Source organism: Coloeus monedula (assembly GCF_965178545.1).
Source record: "Coloeus monedula genome assembly, chromosome: 17".
Classification (NCBI taxonomy): domain Eukaryota; kingdom Metazoa; phylum Chordata; class Aves; order Passeriformes; family Corvidae; genus Coloeus; species Coloeus monedula.
Window position 1 is genome coordinate 601702 of NC_138797.1, and position 16479 is coordinate 618180.

Consider the following 16479-nt stretch of genomic DNA (forward strand, 5'->3'; position numbering starts at 1 on the left):
GTCCCCTTTTCGAGGTGGGGGCTTGAGTGGTTGTGCTGTGGACATCACAGCAGCCTGGTATCTCCTGCTTCTTAATTCTCTGGACGTTTTGTAGGGGAGATCACCTTACAGGAGTTTTCTGCCAGCCTTTAATTTGAGGCCTTTTGATAAATTCACCATTGGGCTCTTTGACTTGGATCATTAAAATATTCATTACCTTTCTTCTTGTTATTCTCATTTTTGAAATGGAGCATGACTGCAGGCCCTGGGAACAGGGGTCGCAGTACTGGCCCAGGTGTACTTCAGGCAGTTGGAGAGTGCTGTGGGTGCTGTCACCCTGTCTACTTTCCCTTGACATGTCTCAGCTGCTTGCTGATACTGGCTCAGAGCTGCAATTCAGAGGAGCTGAGATTGACTGGAAGTTTTCTTCAGGCCTCAGTGCTCCCCTTTTTCTGTCCTTGCCCTGCTGTGTGCACCCGGATCTGTTCTCTGGAGCTGTTTCTCTGGGCTCTGCCTGGGCTGTATTTGCCCAGGACACTTCACCATCTCTGTCCTTTGAGAGGTCCCCACAAGGTGGAAGCTCAGAGGGTCCCAGCCAGCATGAAAGTTGTGTTCTAAGAGCGCTGTAACTGAACTCCTCCATCACCACTGCCACTCTCCTTTGGTGGGGAGGGGGTGACACCCAAGAGTCCACAGGAGTCAGTAAGGTGGGTGGTGTTTGTTACTGTGTTTGTTACTGGGACCCTTACAGCAGCAAGCCCCAGTCCCAGTTTCCTTCTGCAAGAGGCTGGATGAGAACTGTATCTGCATATCCTTCCTGTGTAATTCCTGGTACGGAGAACTGACCTTTCCGTGGGGGTGAAACAGCTTGATGTGGCAGGAAGGGAGTAGATGGGGGATAGGTTTGTGCCTCCACAGAAGCTGCTGGAGCCTGCACCCTGTTGGCAGCACAGCCCAGAGCTGCACTCAGGGGTTTATTAGAACAGCCAAGAAGGTTTGAAAAAATGAGCTGAGAGCCAGAGGGCCCGTGGCCTCTGCTCCTCCTCCCTGTGCACCAGAGGGCAGAGCGTCTTGGGCTGAGGTGGTCTCCCCAGTGTGCTGCTCCTGACACCTCCCTCAAAACTGTTGGTCAGTCACTAGGCAGTGCTCTCTGAGCCTCTCTGCCTGGTGCCTTGCCTGCTCTGAGCCCAGAACATGTCTCAGTGGTGTTCCTGTCTCCTCCCTGCTCCACAGGTGGACCAGGAGGGAGCAGGCAGATTTCTACCGCACTGTCTCCTCCTTTGGGGTTATCTATGACCAAGAGAAAAAGGTCTTTGACTGGGCCCAGTTCCGAGCCATCTCTCGACTGGAGAAGAAGACAGATGAGAGCCTGGAGAAGTACTTCTACAGCTTTGTAGCCATGTGCAAGAATGTTTGTGGTCTCCCTCTGTGGAAAGAGGATGGTGAGTGGAAATTGCATGGCCTGTGGAGGGGTAATAGTAGGTCCATGTAGAAGGGATCCCGCTGCTCTCATGGAGCAGGAGAGCAAGGGAGGATCTTCAGAGACAGTTGGAAGCAGTGAGATGCCAGGCAGGCTGTGGGCTTGCAGCAGTCCTGCATTTCTGGCTGCCTTGTCTCTGCCATTTAGTGCCTCCCCAGCACAGTGGGAGGGTAGAGCAGCCCCATGGACTGCAGCCCCTGCTCTCACAGATCTCTTGGAGTTCTCACAGGAAATCACAACCAATTTTATCCAAGACAGCAACCTCTGTATTTGAGAGACAAGTAGAGAAGCAGCACACGCAAAGCACAGTTCCATGCTGGAGCTGGGGGTTGTTTGGGTGAGCTGGATTGTTGCTCATTGAGCATCTGTCTGCTGCCATTGTACAGAGTCCACTCCATATATGCCTGCGCTGACTGTGGAGCTCTGCTGCAGGGTAAATGGAGCCTGGATCTGCTGCAGGAGGCTCAGGAAGCCTGGCCAACACCAAGGGCATCCGCTTTCTTCGAATACTCTGCAGAGGTCTGCATTGGCACCAGACAGGACATGACAGATGAAAAGCTGCTTGGAGGCTATTTAAGCACAAAGTGATTTGTTTCCAACAGCAGCAGAAAACATTTGCTTCAGATCTGTCATGGAGTCTGGTTCTTAGGCACAGTTGCTTGTGTGTGTGTGTTGTGCCTTAGGTAGGTGTTCCTCATCAGAAGAGCTGCACGAGCTGCCCTTCCCTGACAATAGGCTGAAGGGCTGCTGGAGGCTCAGAGCGCCAGGAGCTGCTCCACCTGCAAGTCCAGGCAGCTCCAGCACTGCTGGTGATGATGGAGCAGAGCTCAGACAAGACTCTGAAATCCTCTGCAGCTGGTGCCACTCTTGATCCAGCTGCTCAAGTCAGGGAGTGTTACTTCCCATGTCCATTTGATGGGATATGACTGGAAGGTACTGAGACTGGAAGAAGAGGCCTTAACAGTGGCTACAAGCACTGGCCCCACCTCACCTGCAGTCTGAGCAAGGGTTAAAACTCAGCTTGCTCATCAGTGCCTCTGAGGAACTCCTGCCAACCCAAATAATGTGTCCTTGGCTTTGCTGTCCCTGCTGTAGGTCCTCCAGACCCTGACATCTACGTGGAGCCCATCACGGAGGAGCGTGCTGCCAGGACCCTGTACCGCATCGAGCTGCTGCGGAAGGTGCGCGAGCAGGTGCTCAAGTGCCCCCAGCTCCACGAGCGCCTCAAGCTGTGCCGGCCCAGCCTCTACCTGCCCGTGTGGTGGGAGTGTGGCAAACACGACCGGGACCTGCTGATCGGCACCGCCAAGCACGGCCTGAACCGCACTGACTACTACATCATGAATGACCCCCAGCTGTCTTTTTTAGATGCATACAGAAACTATGCCCAGCATAAAAGAACGGGGCTCCCAGGCCCAGAAACCCTGTGCTGCCTTTACCAGTCTAACTCCAAACTCTACAGTTCCCCCCTGTACAGCCAGATGGACCAGACCTGTGAAACCCTGGAGAATGAAGCTGAGAGTCAGATCAAGCTAGAAACCGTGGACAGCACCATGTCCCAGGCTGGGGGCAGCCCAGCGGACGCAAACTGTGAAACATTCATGTCTGAAGTCCGGGACATCATTTCCAGTACCTACGACGAGAGCTCGCTGCCAGACTCATTGGTGTGCATGATGTACGATGAGAAGGCCTGTCCCAGCGAGCAGAGCTCCCTCGCCAGGGACAGCCCAAACTGCACAGATGTTGGAAGCAGCGTTGCCAAACTCTCCGAGGGCAAGCTGGAGGGGGATGAGGATCCATCCAGCTGCGATGCAGATGCCATGAGAGAGGCTCCCTTCCTAGAGGGTTTGCAGGTGTGCTCTGACCGAATGGACAGTCAGAATGAGGAAGCTGAGCCTTCACCTTCTACCCCTGGGAGCAACCCTTCACAGAGTGCCGCAGCCAAGCTCGGCAAAGGCTTGGAACAGAAAGGAGCACTTGCCAGCCCGGCAGCAGGGCTGCCTGGGCACGGCACCATGGAAAGGGTCCTAAGTGTGGGGCTCTACAGTCCCAGTCTCCATAACTATGAACTAAAGGTTCCTCCTGAGCAGAGGTTCATCAGTCTGCTGCAGGAGAAAGGAATGGAGGCAAAGTCAGGGCCAAGTCAGAGCCACAGCGAGGAAGATGAAGAGGAAGAAGAGGACGATGATAACTCTGAGACAGCAGCAGATACGGTGGAAGCCTTGAATGGTCCCAGGACCAGGGCTGATTGTGGCCCCGAGGCTCATGAACTGGGGCGTGAGGAGCAGAGCTCTGGTCTCCCCACACCCGAGGACACTTGCCCAGAAGATGTGAATGGCGAGAGGGAGTCCCTGGGGCTGGGGGAGCCCTGCGGAGAGGGCAGGGAGGACTGTGGCTCGAATGAGGAGAGCACCCGTCAGCACTCACCGGGCCAGGCTCAGAGCCAGCCCTTCAGCTTGCCCACACCTCTGCCTCAGGGCGGGCCTCAGGGGCCAGAACCCCCCTGTGTCAGGGGGAAGCCCTTGGGCCAAGCCGCTGAGGGGCAGACAGGCTGCACAGAGGCCCCACACCCTGAGCCTCAGGGCATAAAGCAAGAAAAGTGTGACAACAGAGATGACGGGGAGAAAGCCAGCAGCAACCAGAGCCAAGGTATGGTCCTGAGAGCTCCCTCAGGTTACACTCACCTCTGGCTGTGGTGGGAGGGACCTCCCTGCAGAGCCAAACCTTGGGGCTGGCCAGCCCGTGGAGTGGCCTCCCATCTGTGGGAGCTGAGGTCCCTTTAGCTGCTGCAACTGGGGGCAAAAAGTGTTGGGGGCTGTATTTGCCAGCAGGGCTGACCAAAACTCTCCACTCTGAGCCCCAGTAGCCCTTCTGCTAAGAGCATGCCATGGAATGCAGGATGCCTTTCCCTTTCTGGCACAGGCACTGCCTGTTGATCAGCTCCCTTTGGAAAAGCATATGCCCTCCTTCTTGCCTGCCTGGGAATGGTCGGGGATGGGGGGCTACTGCAATTCAAGCCCCCCAAACACAGCTCAAGGGAGTGATGGTCCTTCCTGAGCAGCTTGGGTTGCCTGCCCTGATCCAAGTCTGCTGCTTCTCTTGGGGACTGTTTGGGACCTTTGTGGAGCCAGCTGGGCTCTGGGGTGGGAACATGTGAGGTGATGCTCCCTGCCTCTAGACAGGGAGAAAGGCAGGGTGGTGGTGGGCTCTGTACTCCCTTGCTTTTTTAGATGGTCCAGAGAAGTACTTGGAGGAAGAGAACAAGAATTCTGCTTCTGTCCTGCCCGGGGAGATTGATGATCTTCAGGATGCCCGGGCACCAACCATTGCCCAGCTGCTGCAGGAGAAGACGCTTTACTCCTTCTCTGAGTGGCCTAAGGTGAGGTTAAAATGAACACGGTTTGTATCAAAGTGTTCCTGCATAGCCCTGGTGAGCAGTGGCTCACACAGCTCCAGCTCTGCCTCCTGCTCTTCTGCACACCCCATGGAGGCTCAGGCCAAGGTGCTCTTCCCAAGCACCCGTGCCATGGAGATGCTTGCCCCCAAAATAGTTCCCTGCCGTGCTGAGATCACCTGGGCTGGGCTCAACTTTAATCCTGAGCTGTCATACGTGCGTCAGTCATTCCAGTTTCAGCTTGCCACTGTCCATTTCTGTTCACAGGACCGTGTGATCATCAACCGCATTGACAACATCTGCCATGCCATCCTGAAGGGCAAGTGGCCTTCCTCCAGCCAGCAGTTTGAGGCACAGAGCCTGCTGACAGCTCCAGCCATGGCCAGCAGCGCTGGCAGCAGGAGCAGCTTTGCCGAGTCAGAAGCCCCCGATCCCAGCTTCAATAACGGGGTGTTAATGTCACGGGTACAAAAGGTGAGGGGGGCCCTGAGGCAGTGACAGGCTCATGACTCTGGGGTGAGACGTTGCCCAGAAGTACTCAGGAGTTTCCCAAGTGGGGCCCCTTGGTGCCAGTTGAGGTGCATAACACATGGCTTTAGCCACTTGGTCCCCTGCTGATAGCTCCTGGTGAGCTCCCCGTGCTCTCAGCCCCCTGCTGCCCTCCTTGGAAGGCAGCTGTTGTTGGCAGCTCCACAGCTTCTGCGGCTCTAGAGGTGCTTGCAGAGTCAGTGCTGGAGCACCTGACATGGTCAGAGGGAAAAGGGGACAGCCCCCTGGTAACCCAAAGGAAGGGTGCAAGGAGCACTGCCCTTTCAAGTCCCCAAGTCCCAGTGCCCCTGTCCCCAACAGTCACGTGGGACAGACAAACTGCTGGCCTGGGGCCCCAGCAGCTGGCGGAGCAGCCATGGTTATAAACACCTTGGGAGATCTGAGTGTGTGCGAGGGTGCTCCTGCACCATCCCCACACAGGGAAAGAGATGTGATATGCCCAAGGAAAGGGCATCCCTCAGGGCTTCTTGGAGGGGCAGGGCAGCCTGACCATTAGCTCAGTGGTGGTGTGAGGAGCTGTGGTCCCTGGGCAGGGCAGGAGCAGCCGTAACCCTCTGTGGCTTTGGTACACACAGGAAGGTTTCCTGAGCCCTGCCTTTGCAAAAGACGAGCGGAAGCACAGGAGACCCTATGAATTTGAGATGGAGAGAGATGCCAAACAGAGGAGCCTGGAGCAGCTGGCAGCAGCCCATGTCCATCCACCCATTGTGCTGAACGGCTGGCGCGAGGCAGCGGTGGATTTGTCCAGAGCCTCTGATGGGTCCCCGGGGAACTCCTCTCCTTTCCCCCTGAACACAAACATGCCCAAATTGGGGACCGTGAATGCCCTCCAGAGCTCCCTGGGCATGGACTTGTCTGGCATCCTACAGGCAGGGTTAATCCATCCTGTCACTGGACAGATTGTAAATGGCAGCTTTCGAAGAGATGATGCTGCCATGAGAAGGAGACGGGGCAGGAGGAAAAATGTCGAAGGGATGGACCTCATCTTCTTGAAGGAGAGGCCTCTTCCAAACAGGCTGCAGGTGGGTTGATGCTCTCTCCTTTCACATGGACCCCATGGAGTCAGCACAGTTTGTTTCATGGCCCAGCTCTCCCCTCCAAGCTCTGCTGCCCGTGACACTGCGCAGCTTCCTCCAAGACAGCTTCGTTTGTGCAGGACCAGGCAGAGCAGATACTAAAGGGAGGAAGGGAAGTTATCCCTCTGGTTTACAGCACTCTGGAGTGTTTGAATCCTGCTAAGCATAATCAAAAGCAGCTGGCCCACGTCAGGGAATATTTATGTTTAGGGAAGATGAGAAAGACAAGATCCTACTGCACCCTTTCTCCTTCTAACGTGGGATCCACTCAAAGAATGGAGCAAGACCGGCGCCCCTAGACCACTTTTAGGAGTGATCTGAGGGGAAGTTGGTCTTCCTGGTGATTCCATGTGAGTTCAGAAGCATCTCCCAGCACTCTGCCCTCCCTACCACCAGTGCTGGGGATGGAGTGGAAATGTAGTGTGGTGGTGGGTGGTGGTTTAAGGAAGAGGCAGTGGGAGTGTGTGGATTAATCTGTATGATGTGAGCAGATGACCTGCTTTGGGAGCTGTGCTTCTTGAGGTGCACATGCATCACTGCACACTGCTGATGGGCTCTCCCTGCTCCTCCCTCCACGGCAGGATGTTCAGGAAGACCAGCCACAGCCCCCTCAGAACAGTCCTCTCCCTGACGGGCCGGTTGCTGCTACCTCAGCTCCACAGCCAGTCCCAGCTGCAGGCGGCCAAGAGAAGGCTGTCCCGAATAAGAGTCTCCTCGACTGGCTCCGGCAGCAGTCTGACTACACACTCGACGTTCCCAGCTTTGGCACAGTAAGGGTGGCCTTCAGTGGCACGTGTGTGTGTGTGTGTGTGTGTGTGTGTGTGTGTGTGTGTGTGTGTGTGTGTTTGTGTGTGTGTGTGCGCACCTGCCTTGTGTGTTGTCCTTTGTGTTAGGTTTTTCCTTGTGACACGGTTTGTGGTGTTCATTGGGGCTGTTCAGGGATTCCTGACATGTTTAAGAGGTGAGCACTATTCCCCTGGACGGCAACAAAAGGCACTTGCTGCTGGAGAACTCCTCTCCTTTCCCCCCAGAACACAAACATGCCCAGGCGGGGGACTGTCACTACCCTCTAGGGCACCCTGGGCATGGACCTGTCTGGCATCCTCCAGGAGCTGAGCCCTGTTGCCCAAGGTCGGTTCTCCAGCTGCAGTGCATCCATCTGCCCAATGCACAAAGTCTCCCAGAAGTGCCAGGGACGGGGACAGAAATGAGAAAAGGGATTTCAGGTGCTCAAGGTCTATGTTGTTCTTTTTCACCTGGGGTCATTTTAGGCAGTACTGTTGTACTAAATAAGGTTCCCAGGCAAGAGGAAACATCCTCTCTTTAGGAGCCAGCCCAGTGGACTGTGTTGGAGGCTGACAGGCTCTGCACACCCCATGGTGTCTGTGTGGCCGTGGGTGCTCTCAGAAAGCAGTGGCTCAGCGTGGGGTGCACAGTCTTTCTGATGCTTCCTGCTGTCTCATAAACCTCCACCTCTTGGTTTCACAGGTCGGTTTGCTCCTGGTTTCAGCTTATTTAGCCTGTTAGACCATGTAGTAGGCAGAGCACAGGCCATGAAACAGAGCAGGAAGAAATGTGGTGGTAAAACAGAAAAGACTCTGCATTGTGGTCCTGGAGGATCATGCGCCTGAGGCGGGGATTTCCTGGAGCTTGGAGTACAGGCAAGACATTAGTGTTTTGAAGCTTCTTAGAGATGAGAGGTGAGGAGCCCAACATTTGCTCAGCAGGATGGTCTTTGCTGTTCAAAGTCCAGAGAAACATCCAGCTGTGTGCCCAGGACCAGACTCCCAGGAGCAGTCAGATGGTGGAGCAGATGTGGAGGTACCTTCCCACTCCTTCCCAACACCCTTGCCTTCCAGGGAGGTACTGGAACTTGCCCAGTCTGACCATGCCTCTGGTGAAGCTCTTGCCCCCAGCAAGCCCCCAGTGCCCCAGGCCAGCCCTGCAGGATCTCTTCTCTCTGGGTAGGACGGATTGAGAGTGGCTTTGGGGTACTGCAGTAGCTCAGCTCAAAGCATGAACTGCACTCAGGGTCTTTTCTGACTCTCAGGAATCTGAGCTATCCGAGTTGTTCATTATAATGCTCCATCCTTGCAGGCACATTGACTGTGGGGCTCGGTGCATGCAGTGGGTGTACAATGACTTGGCTGTATCTTGGTAGGTTGCAGTTCCGGAGGGCTCTAATCCCAGAGAAACATGGTGCAGCATCTCTGTGCTGGGAACAGCTGAAAGAGGAAGGAAACACAGCACAGCTGAGCTGGTGAGAAGCAGGTGGCTGTATGAGAGTGACACAAGTGGCACACACAGACCTGTTCTCTCTACTGGCTGTATGCAGTGTCCTGTTTACAGATGCATCTATAAGAACCTGCAGAATCAGGAGTGGAGGGGAGTTAGGACTAGAGCACTCTATGTGGGGTACACTGGAGACCCCTTTATACCTACAAAAATCAGTTTTGCTCATTTGAGAGCTGGTCCTGTGGCAGGGACCAGTTTGTGCTGCTGGTGCTGCTCCTGCCCCAGCCTTCAGGGATTCCCTGTCCCTCGGGAGCCCATCCATGCTGCTCTTCTGCAGGGCTTGTAGCCAGCCAGGCTCATTAAGCCATCTAGTCTCATTAACATTGTCTTGTTTGCACTCCAGAATTTTTCAGACAAGCCCAAGCAGAGGAGGCAGCGCTGCAAGGACCCCAACAAACTGGACATTAGCTCTCTGACTGGAGAGGAGCGGGTGCCGGTGGTACATAAGGGTACCGGACGGCGGGTAAGCGAAGGCCTCTTCTGTGCTCTGCCCTCAGTGTCCCAAATTGCTTAGCAGAGCTTGAGCTTGCCTGGGGGGAGATTTAATCCAGAGAAGCCTATGGATGAGACAAAAGTCTGGAATAGGTCTCTGATCCACATTAACCTGTGACACGTGTGCCCAAGGACATGCAGACCTGTGAAATAAGTGACTGTCTGTGTGAAGTAAGGGATGTGGGAGTGTCGTCCCTTGCAAGGGACAGACCCCTCAGAGGCAATGGGGTACAGCCTTTGGCTTTAAGGCCACCCTCAGCACAGCCCTGTCATGTGCTTCCCATCCTGGATTTGATTGTACCCCTTGAATTCATTGCAATATGCCACAAACTGTAACATTGCCATGCCAATATCCTTTGGTTTGTTCCTCCTTACGAGGTGCAGGCCAGAGCACACCAATACCCATCCCACTGCTGGGCTTGTGGAAGGTTGAGGGTTGGAAGGGCTTTTTCCTGCTTTCTGAGCAAGGAGCTTGGATTTACTTGTCTGCAGTTTAATCTCCAGGGCACTGATGTTCACCTCTCTGAACAAGAAGGGATGTTCAGCAGTACTTTCCACTGAAATTTAGTTCTTAAACACACCCAGGACTGTACTAGGTCAGAAGGTGATGTGACATTAATCACATCTAAAAGCAAAACTGAAGAGTGAGGCAGAAAGAGGTTGTTTCAGCCACATCTGTGTTCCCCTTTGTTGCCCCCATGCTGGCCTTTGGAGACCTGGGTGAGTTGGGGGCTTTGCTGGTTCTAAATATGGCTTTCACAGAAGCTCTGTCCCCATCACTGGTACCTGGGAGGGCAATGGGCCGGGCCACAGAGGCTGAACCTGCCTTTTCTCCCTGAGCTGTGTCTCTGGAGGCAGCAGGCACGCACCCAAATCCTGCAGAAAGGCAAGTGTAGCAAGGCCAGAGTCTACACCCCAGCAAATTGCAGCCCAAAGCAAGAAGCTAGGGGAAGTGTAATCATATTTTTTGTATTATTTTACATAACTCTCTCTGCAATAGAGGTCATCCTTCTGCTGTGTTTTATAGTTAGGGGGAGCCACGGCACCAGCATTGAAGGAATTGCCAAGGTGGCTTGATGCAAACTTGGAGTATGCTGTTGCAGCTGACTGGGCTGACATTGTTAAGCTTTCAGTAAGTTAGAGCTTTTGGAGAAATCTGTATCATGTCATCTTTTCTTTCCCCTCCCCATCCCCACAACCTTTCTCCAGTGAGGATCTGGGAGCTGCAAGGCAGGCCCTGGGCTGGGTGTGTGGGAGGGCATGGCTGCAGCACCGGGGCAGAGCGGGAGGTTGGGCCGTGCCACCACCAGCTCTGTGGCCAGGCCCTGGGAACGGGGCTCAGCAGCTCAGCATGCCTGGCTGGAGAGCCTTGGGATGCTTAGGGTAGCAGGGGCAAGAGGAATCCCCTAGGAGCTGGATGGCAGGGTGTGGACAAAATGTTCTCATGGGTCAAATTTTCAAAAACATCTCTAGTTGACGCTTTTCATCAGCTCCTGTGAACTCTGCCTGCACAGCTGCAGGCTCACCAAAGGCCCCACAGGTCACCAGGCCTGAAGGGTCAGGCACAGGCAGGGAAAGGGGCAGGATGGAGCCTCCTGTGCCACTTCATCCACCCTGTCCATCCAGCAGTCCCTGCCCCAGTGTGTGGCAGAGCCTGTGGAGAAGGAGCACTCTCCCCTCTTGCACACACGGCACTGCCAGATCACCCTGCCCTGCCCCACGGGCTGGCCTGATCCAGACTTCTCCCTGTAGTCCCTCTCACCTGCTGCCTGGTTTTGGGCTTCAGTGATTTGTGTGACACCCTTGTAGAGGGCTGGAGGGTGAATCCGTTGCCTTAGAGGTTTGTACTGCTCTCAAATTGGTTTTTCCTTAGCACTGGAGATTTGGCATCGTCTGTCCCACTGCCCAGGAAACGGCTCCACATCCAGGCTGGCATCAGGGCCCCATCCGGGCAGCCAGCCCCGGGTGAGCTGACAGCTCTTCTTCTTCTACTTGAGGGGACAGTCTCTTTGCCACAGAAACCGCTGTGTGCCTGGCACTGCCTGGGCACCTCTCCTGCGCCCTGCTCCAGCAGCTGCATCCCATGAGCATTCCCATGCCATGGGCATTGAGCTTTTGGCGAATGCATACCTGTCCTGGTACGGGAGGGATGCAGAAGGATGGCCAGCTGCTCCAGGTGCTCGGGCCAGCAGAGCCTGGGTGCAGTCACAGCCCCATGTAGCTTCTCCCATCTGTCAGTGGGAGATGCACCCAGAAGGTTCTCCCTCCTTGGGCAGGTGCTGTGCTGAGCAGACTGCCAGGTGCATCTAATTCATGTTTCTGCACTACAGGTGTCAACAGGAAATACTTTTCCTACCTAAATTTATTACTGGAAATGATTCAAAGAGTGGTGATATTGAAACCAAGGGAACTATGAAGGGAAATGTTTCAATGTCTGTGTTGAGGATGCTGAAAAGGGGAGTGTTAAGCTGTGCTGTGGATCCCCCCGCATTGCTTTGTGTAACTGGATGGTCTTGCCCGCTTCTGACTGCTGGGTTTTGGTCCCATGTCTCTTCTGTCAGAAGAGCTTTCTGAATGCTCCCTGGCATCCCAGTGAAGCTCTGACCAGGAACTCCTCCGGCAGCATGCCCACTCTCTGTGTCATCCCATGAGCTTTGCTGTCCTGCAGAGCATTGAAAATTTGGCCCTTCCCATCTCAAAGAGGATTTTTTCACCTGTTGCTGAAGGCACAATTAGAGCTGGGCAGGGAGCTGAGTGGGCAGCTGACACCACGCTGCCCTGGTGCTTCTTGTGCTGTGAACAGCTGGTGCTGAGGGCTGGAATACGGGGTGAAAACATGCTTCCTCCTCCCCTCCCTGAGCATTTTGACAGCGCAGGATCCTGCCAGGGCAGAGCGAGCGTGTTTTGCATTTGGCAGCATCCCTTGGGGAAAAGTTATGTGTACCTCTCAAATTCCATATCATGTAGGCAAATATTTCTGTGCCGACACCATCTGGGGCACAGATGTGGGCACAGACAAGCCAGATTTCCTTTGCTGCAGTAGTAACTGTCGGCTGTTCTCTGTTATGTCTCATTTTCAGGGCTACTTACCCGAAAACAAATTCAATCGCATCCTCACCGAGCCCGTGCTCCGGGACGCTGGGCCGCGCCGGAGAGGGAGGAGGCCCCGGAGCGAACTCCTTAAAGGCCCTGGTGTTGTAGCAGATTCTTCTTCTGGAATGGGACCATTGTTCATGAACGGACTAATTGCTGGGATGGATCTGGTGGGACTTCAGAACATGAGAAATATGCAAGGGATCCCTCTGACCGGGCTGGTCGGGTTTCCTGCTGGCTTTGCAGCAGTGCCCGCTGGTGAGGATGTGAAGAGCACCCTGAGCATGTTGCCCATGATGCTGCCGGGCATGGCAACCGTTCCCCAGATGTTCGGTGTTGGAGGACTCCTCAACTCCCCCATGACGACGACTTGTACTGCGACTGCTCCGACTTCGTTAACAAGCACAACGAAAGGTGGCACAGCCAGCGCCGAGAAAGCCAATGAGGAGAAACAGGGCAGCCAGGATGGGAAAAAAGAACCTCTCGCTGAAGACAAGCCTGGTCCTAGTTCATTTTCTAATCAGACAGAATCCGCAATAACTACCAGTAGTCCTGTAGCTTTTAACCCATTTCTTATCCCAGGGATGTCTCCTGGACTGATCTATCCCTCCATGTTCCTTTCCCCTGGCATCGGCATGGCGCTGCCTGGCATCCAGCAAACCAGGCACTCGGAGGCGGCAAACCTGGAGAGCCAGAAGCGGAAGAGGAAGAAAGCAAAAGGGGAATTGGCAAATCCAGAGCCAGAAACTGTCTCACTGCCGGAAAAAGAAGCTGCAAACAGTCAAAACTGTGTGGAGCAGAGCCCGCCAGCGGCAGCAGAGAAGGAGCAGGACGGACCAGCAGAGGAGGAGCACCAAGCAGCTCACGATACCGATTAGAACTTTTGTTTCATTGAAAGAAAAACACAAAAAGATTGTGGCTTGTGAGTTTCTTATCCCATAAACTCTTTGTTACTTCCCCTCCCACCCTGCTCCACCTTCATAAACCTGTGTTTCCATGAGTAATATTATCTACCTAATTCCCTGTCAGAAAAAACTGGTGACATACTACATGTTAATAGTTGCAGGGTCTTGCCACTTTATTAGATAAACAGTGTTGTCTAGCTAGTATGGGAGGCACCGAATTCTCATTCTGTTTTTCCAGTCGTTCATCCCAGCCAACAATAGCAAATCCAGTACTCGGTCACCCCCCGTAAATTGCTCACTCCTTTGAGAAGAAAAAGCAGCAAAAAAACAAGAGCAGAAGAAAAGTGTTTATCTCTTGGTCTAACACACAGACAAGGGTATTTCTGTCTACAGCGACACTGAGCGAAAAAGCCTGTATTTGGGTTAAAAGCACAGCTATAGTAAGTGCTGATGTGTATTTTTGATTTAAAGTATTTCCCTATTTTATCATGGTTACTAGAATAGTAGTATAGACAGAAGTATATAACTAATGATTGAAAATGCATATATTCATTTCTTTGAAAGGAAAAGCATAACTGGTAGTGATATAATTTCTTGATCATCCCACCTCAAAGGTTTGGAGACAAACTGCAGAGAGTGAAAAAATGATGTAGACATTTTGTATTTTTTAAAACCAACGTTTGGTTTTATGTTACGTGGAGTTTAGTTGCCCTTTCCTTGGTAGTTACAAGAACTTTCCAGCTTGAGCTGGAAAGGTTTTGCACACTTGCATGACTTTTCTGGGGTTACTGTACCTGTAGCAACCAGTTCCTTCATCATTCTGCTAGTCTTCAGTTCTTCTCTCTGGCGTTAGTTCTCAGCTATGGCATTACAGGTGCTCTAAAGGTATTTTTCCCCAGCCTTGAACAGACCACACCGATTTTAATGCTCTTATATGAACACTGAGGCTTCCTGAGTTTTTATATTTCCCACTCCTTACCCCAGAAGCGACGTTCTTTCAGCAAACACGGAGAAGGCTGTAGGCCAGGTTCCCCCATTGGGGAGTCCTCTGAGAAGGACCCTTGAGACTTTCAGAGCCTGAGTTTCTTACTTTCTAGTGGTGGACTGTGAAGAGATGACTTTGGCTTCTTCCCATTCCGTTTGCTGTTGAACAGTATTTCCCAAATGAGTTCAGCATCTGCATTTCAAATGGACGGGTTTTAATGCCGCCAGCCCCCCTCCAGCTCTGGGTACTGAGACTCCTCCGCAGGCAACTCTTCCGATTTCTCCTTCCCCTCACTCCTCCTTTAATTCTTCTTTCACTTGGGGTTGTTCTTACTTGCAGCTCATGGTCTGAGACTTGAATAAAGCCGCAGTGGTGCAGCGGTGAGCGAAGGGCAGGCTGGGAGGGAGTTGGAGTGTGCTACTCATCAGTTTCACACTTGGTTGTCACAATTTACTGTATTTTTTACTTTTTTTTTTTCTGTTGCAGTTTTGCTAATTTATCAGATGGTCCAAATGTTTTGACATAACTATTTCAGTTTGCATTATTTATTTATGATGCTTTTTGTCATTGTCTTTTATACATTTGGGATTATAAATTATGTACATGTTAAAATTAGCATCTCAAAGAAGTCTGTTACCCATGGTCAAAAAAAACAGTTGGTTTATATTTTCACAGAATTTATTCCCAGTTTATTGGATTGGATGATTTTTTTTAAAGTGTGTAACCAATCATAATCCAATCCCCCTCCCCCCAATAATTGTGTTCTATTTAATAACATTCTTGTAGCATAGATACTGTATCACTATCGACAGATTTCTTAGAAATGCTGCTATCTCTATTTAACTAACATTTTGTTCAGTTTTTGCCTCCAGTGGAAGCAGAAAGGGTTTTTTCAGCTGTTAAATCCAAAATCAATATAATTTATTTATGTAAAAAAAAAAGTCACGATTGATATATTTTTGAACCTTTTAAGTACTAACTTTGTTTTTATTCAGTGGAAGAACATGTACTTGCCCTAAATCCTTAAAATACAAATGCTATAAAACTTCATATATCTTCAAAGCCTTACTGTGAATGGATACAGAAATCTCTTCCGAGTCCATTTCTTGTTATGGGATGGTTTTTCCAGGGTTACATGCGTAAGGAACAGGGTTTAAAGTGAAATTTATTTAATTAGCCAGCATGCTCTATACCTTGTTCTTCCTTAGCAGACATGTATGCTACGTCTCTGGGTGTTTAGGCTTCTCTTTGCTACTTTGTGACCCTTTTGCAACCCGATATACTCTGTGGATTATTTAGACTGTAAGGCGTTAAGTGGCTGCTTCTTCTTTTCCATCATATCCCAAACAAATGCCAAATTTTCACCGGTTTTCATGGCTATTCACACACATACATCCTTCACCAAATGTGCTAACAAAATAAACTGTCTGTGCTCTTGAACATGGATAAAAAGAAAAAGATTTAAAAGTCAGATTTTTATTTTTTTAATTTAGTGACTAGATGATGCTTATCTTTCAGACTTGGCAGAGCCTTGCTACAGATGTATATAATTTTTTTCAGCAAATATATGTGAATGTTTAATTCACCTGACTCAGTGATAAACGTGACTTGCCTTTTTCTCAGCATGAATCCATTGAGAAGCTGTTGAATCCAGTGGCCTGGTCGCTGCTCTAGGATTGCTCCTGGTGCCCTGTGTGTTACTCTGAGTCGGGCTGCTCGCCGTGAGGGGCCGAACCCGCAGCTCTCACAGCACCCTGGGGTGAACTCGCCGGTGTGGGGGAACTCACATCCCACATGGGTTGCAAGATCCCAGGAGCAGCCCAAGCTCCAGGGCCAGTTTAAGCACAGAGGATGCACAAGGGCTCTCTGCTGACCTGCTTTTTCCACAAGGGTGGGTGGAAGCCCAGAGACCCCCACAGTCATCACACGCACACACACACCCCCCCAAGCAGTTACACACCTTGGCACCCAGCAGAGGGGGTGCTGGGCTCCTCTCCCTGTGCTTCCTGTACCTCCAAGTTTTGTGAAATGCTTGTCCTAAATCTCTGTGTAAGGATCTCAGGCTTTAGCAAAGCAGACATTCCTCAGTGTTTCATCAGAATGATGCACAGGAGCAGCTCTGTTCTTCCAAGATCCAGGAAAAAAGACAGAGTAAAACCAGTGCTTTCACTGCTCCACCTGCCCTGTGTAACCACCTTGTCCTGGTATTTTGTTGCTGCTTTGCAGGGGGG

The 16479-nt window shown here is 52.0% G+C and overlaps 1 protein-coding gene across 6 annotated transcripts in view; it reads left to right on the forward strand.

The window, feature by feature from the left end:
• CHD6 (chromodomain helicase DNA binding protein 6) overlaps positions 1-15687 on the forward strand; it is a 93680-nt gene extending 77993 nt beyond the window's left edge. For 3 of the 6 annotated variants that reach the window (XM_082292827.1, XM_082292826.1, XM_082292828.1), the window contains 9 exons: positions 1213-1421; positions 2555-4108; positions 4690-4838; positions 5121-5327; positions 5978-6424; positions 7060-7248; positions 9117-9236; positions 10293-10397; positions 12346-15687. In XM_082292827.1, the coding sequence (XP_082148953.1) occupies positions 1213-1421; positions 2555-4108; positions 4690-4838; positions 5121-5327; positions 5978-6424; positions 7060-7248; positions 9117-9236; positions 10293-10397; positions 12346-13236 (3871 nt within the window). In that variant the 3' untranslated portion in view covers positions 13237-15687. The remainder of the gene's footprint in view (positions 1-1212; positions 1422-2554; positions 4109-4689; positions 4839-5120; positions 5328-5977; positions 6425-7059; positions 7249-9116; positions 9237-10292; positions 10398-12345) is intronic. The other 3 variants (XM_082292829.1, XM_082292831.1, XM_082292830.1) reach the window with 2 other exon arrangements.
• The last annotated feature ends 792 nt before the right edge of the window (positions 15688-16479 follow it).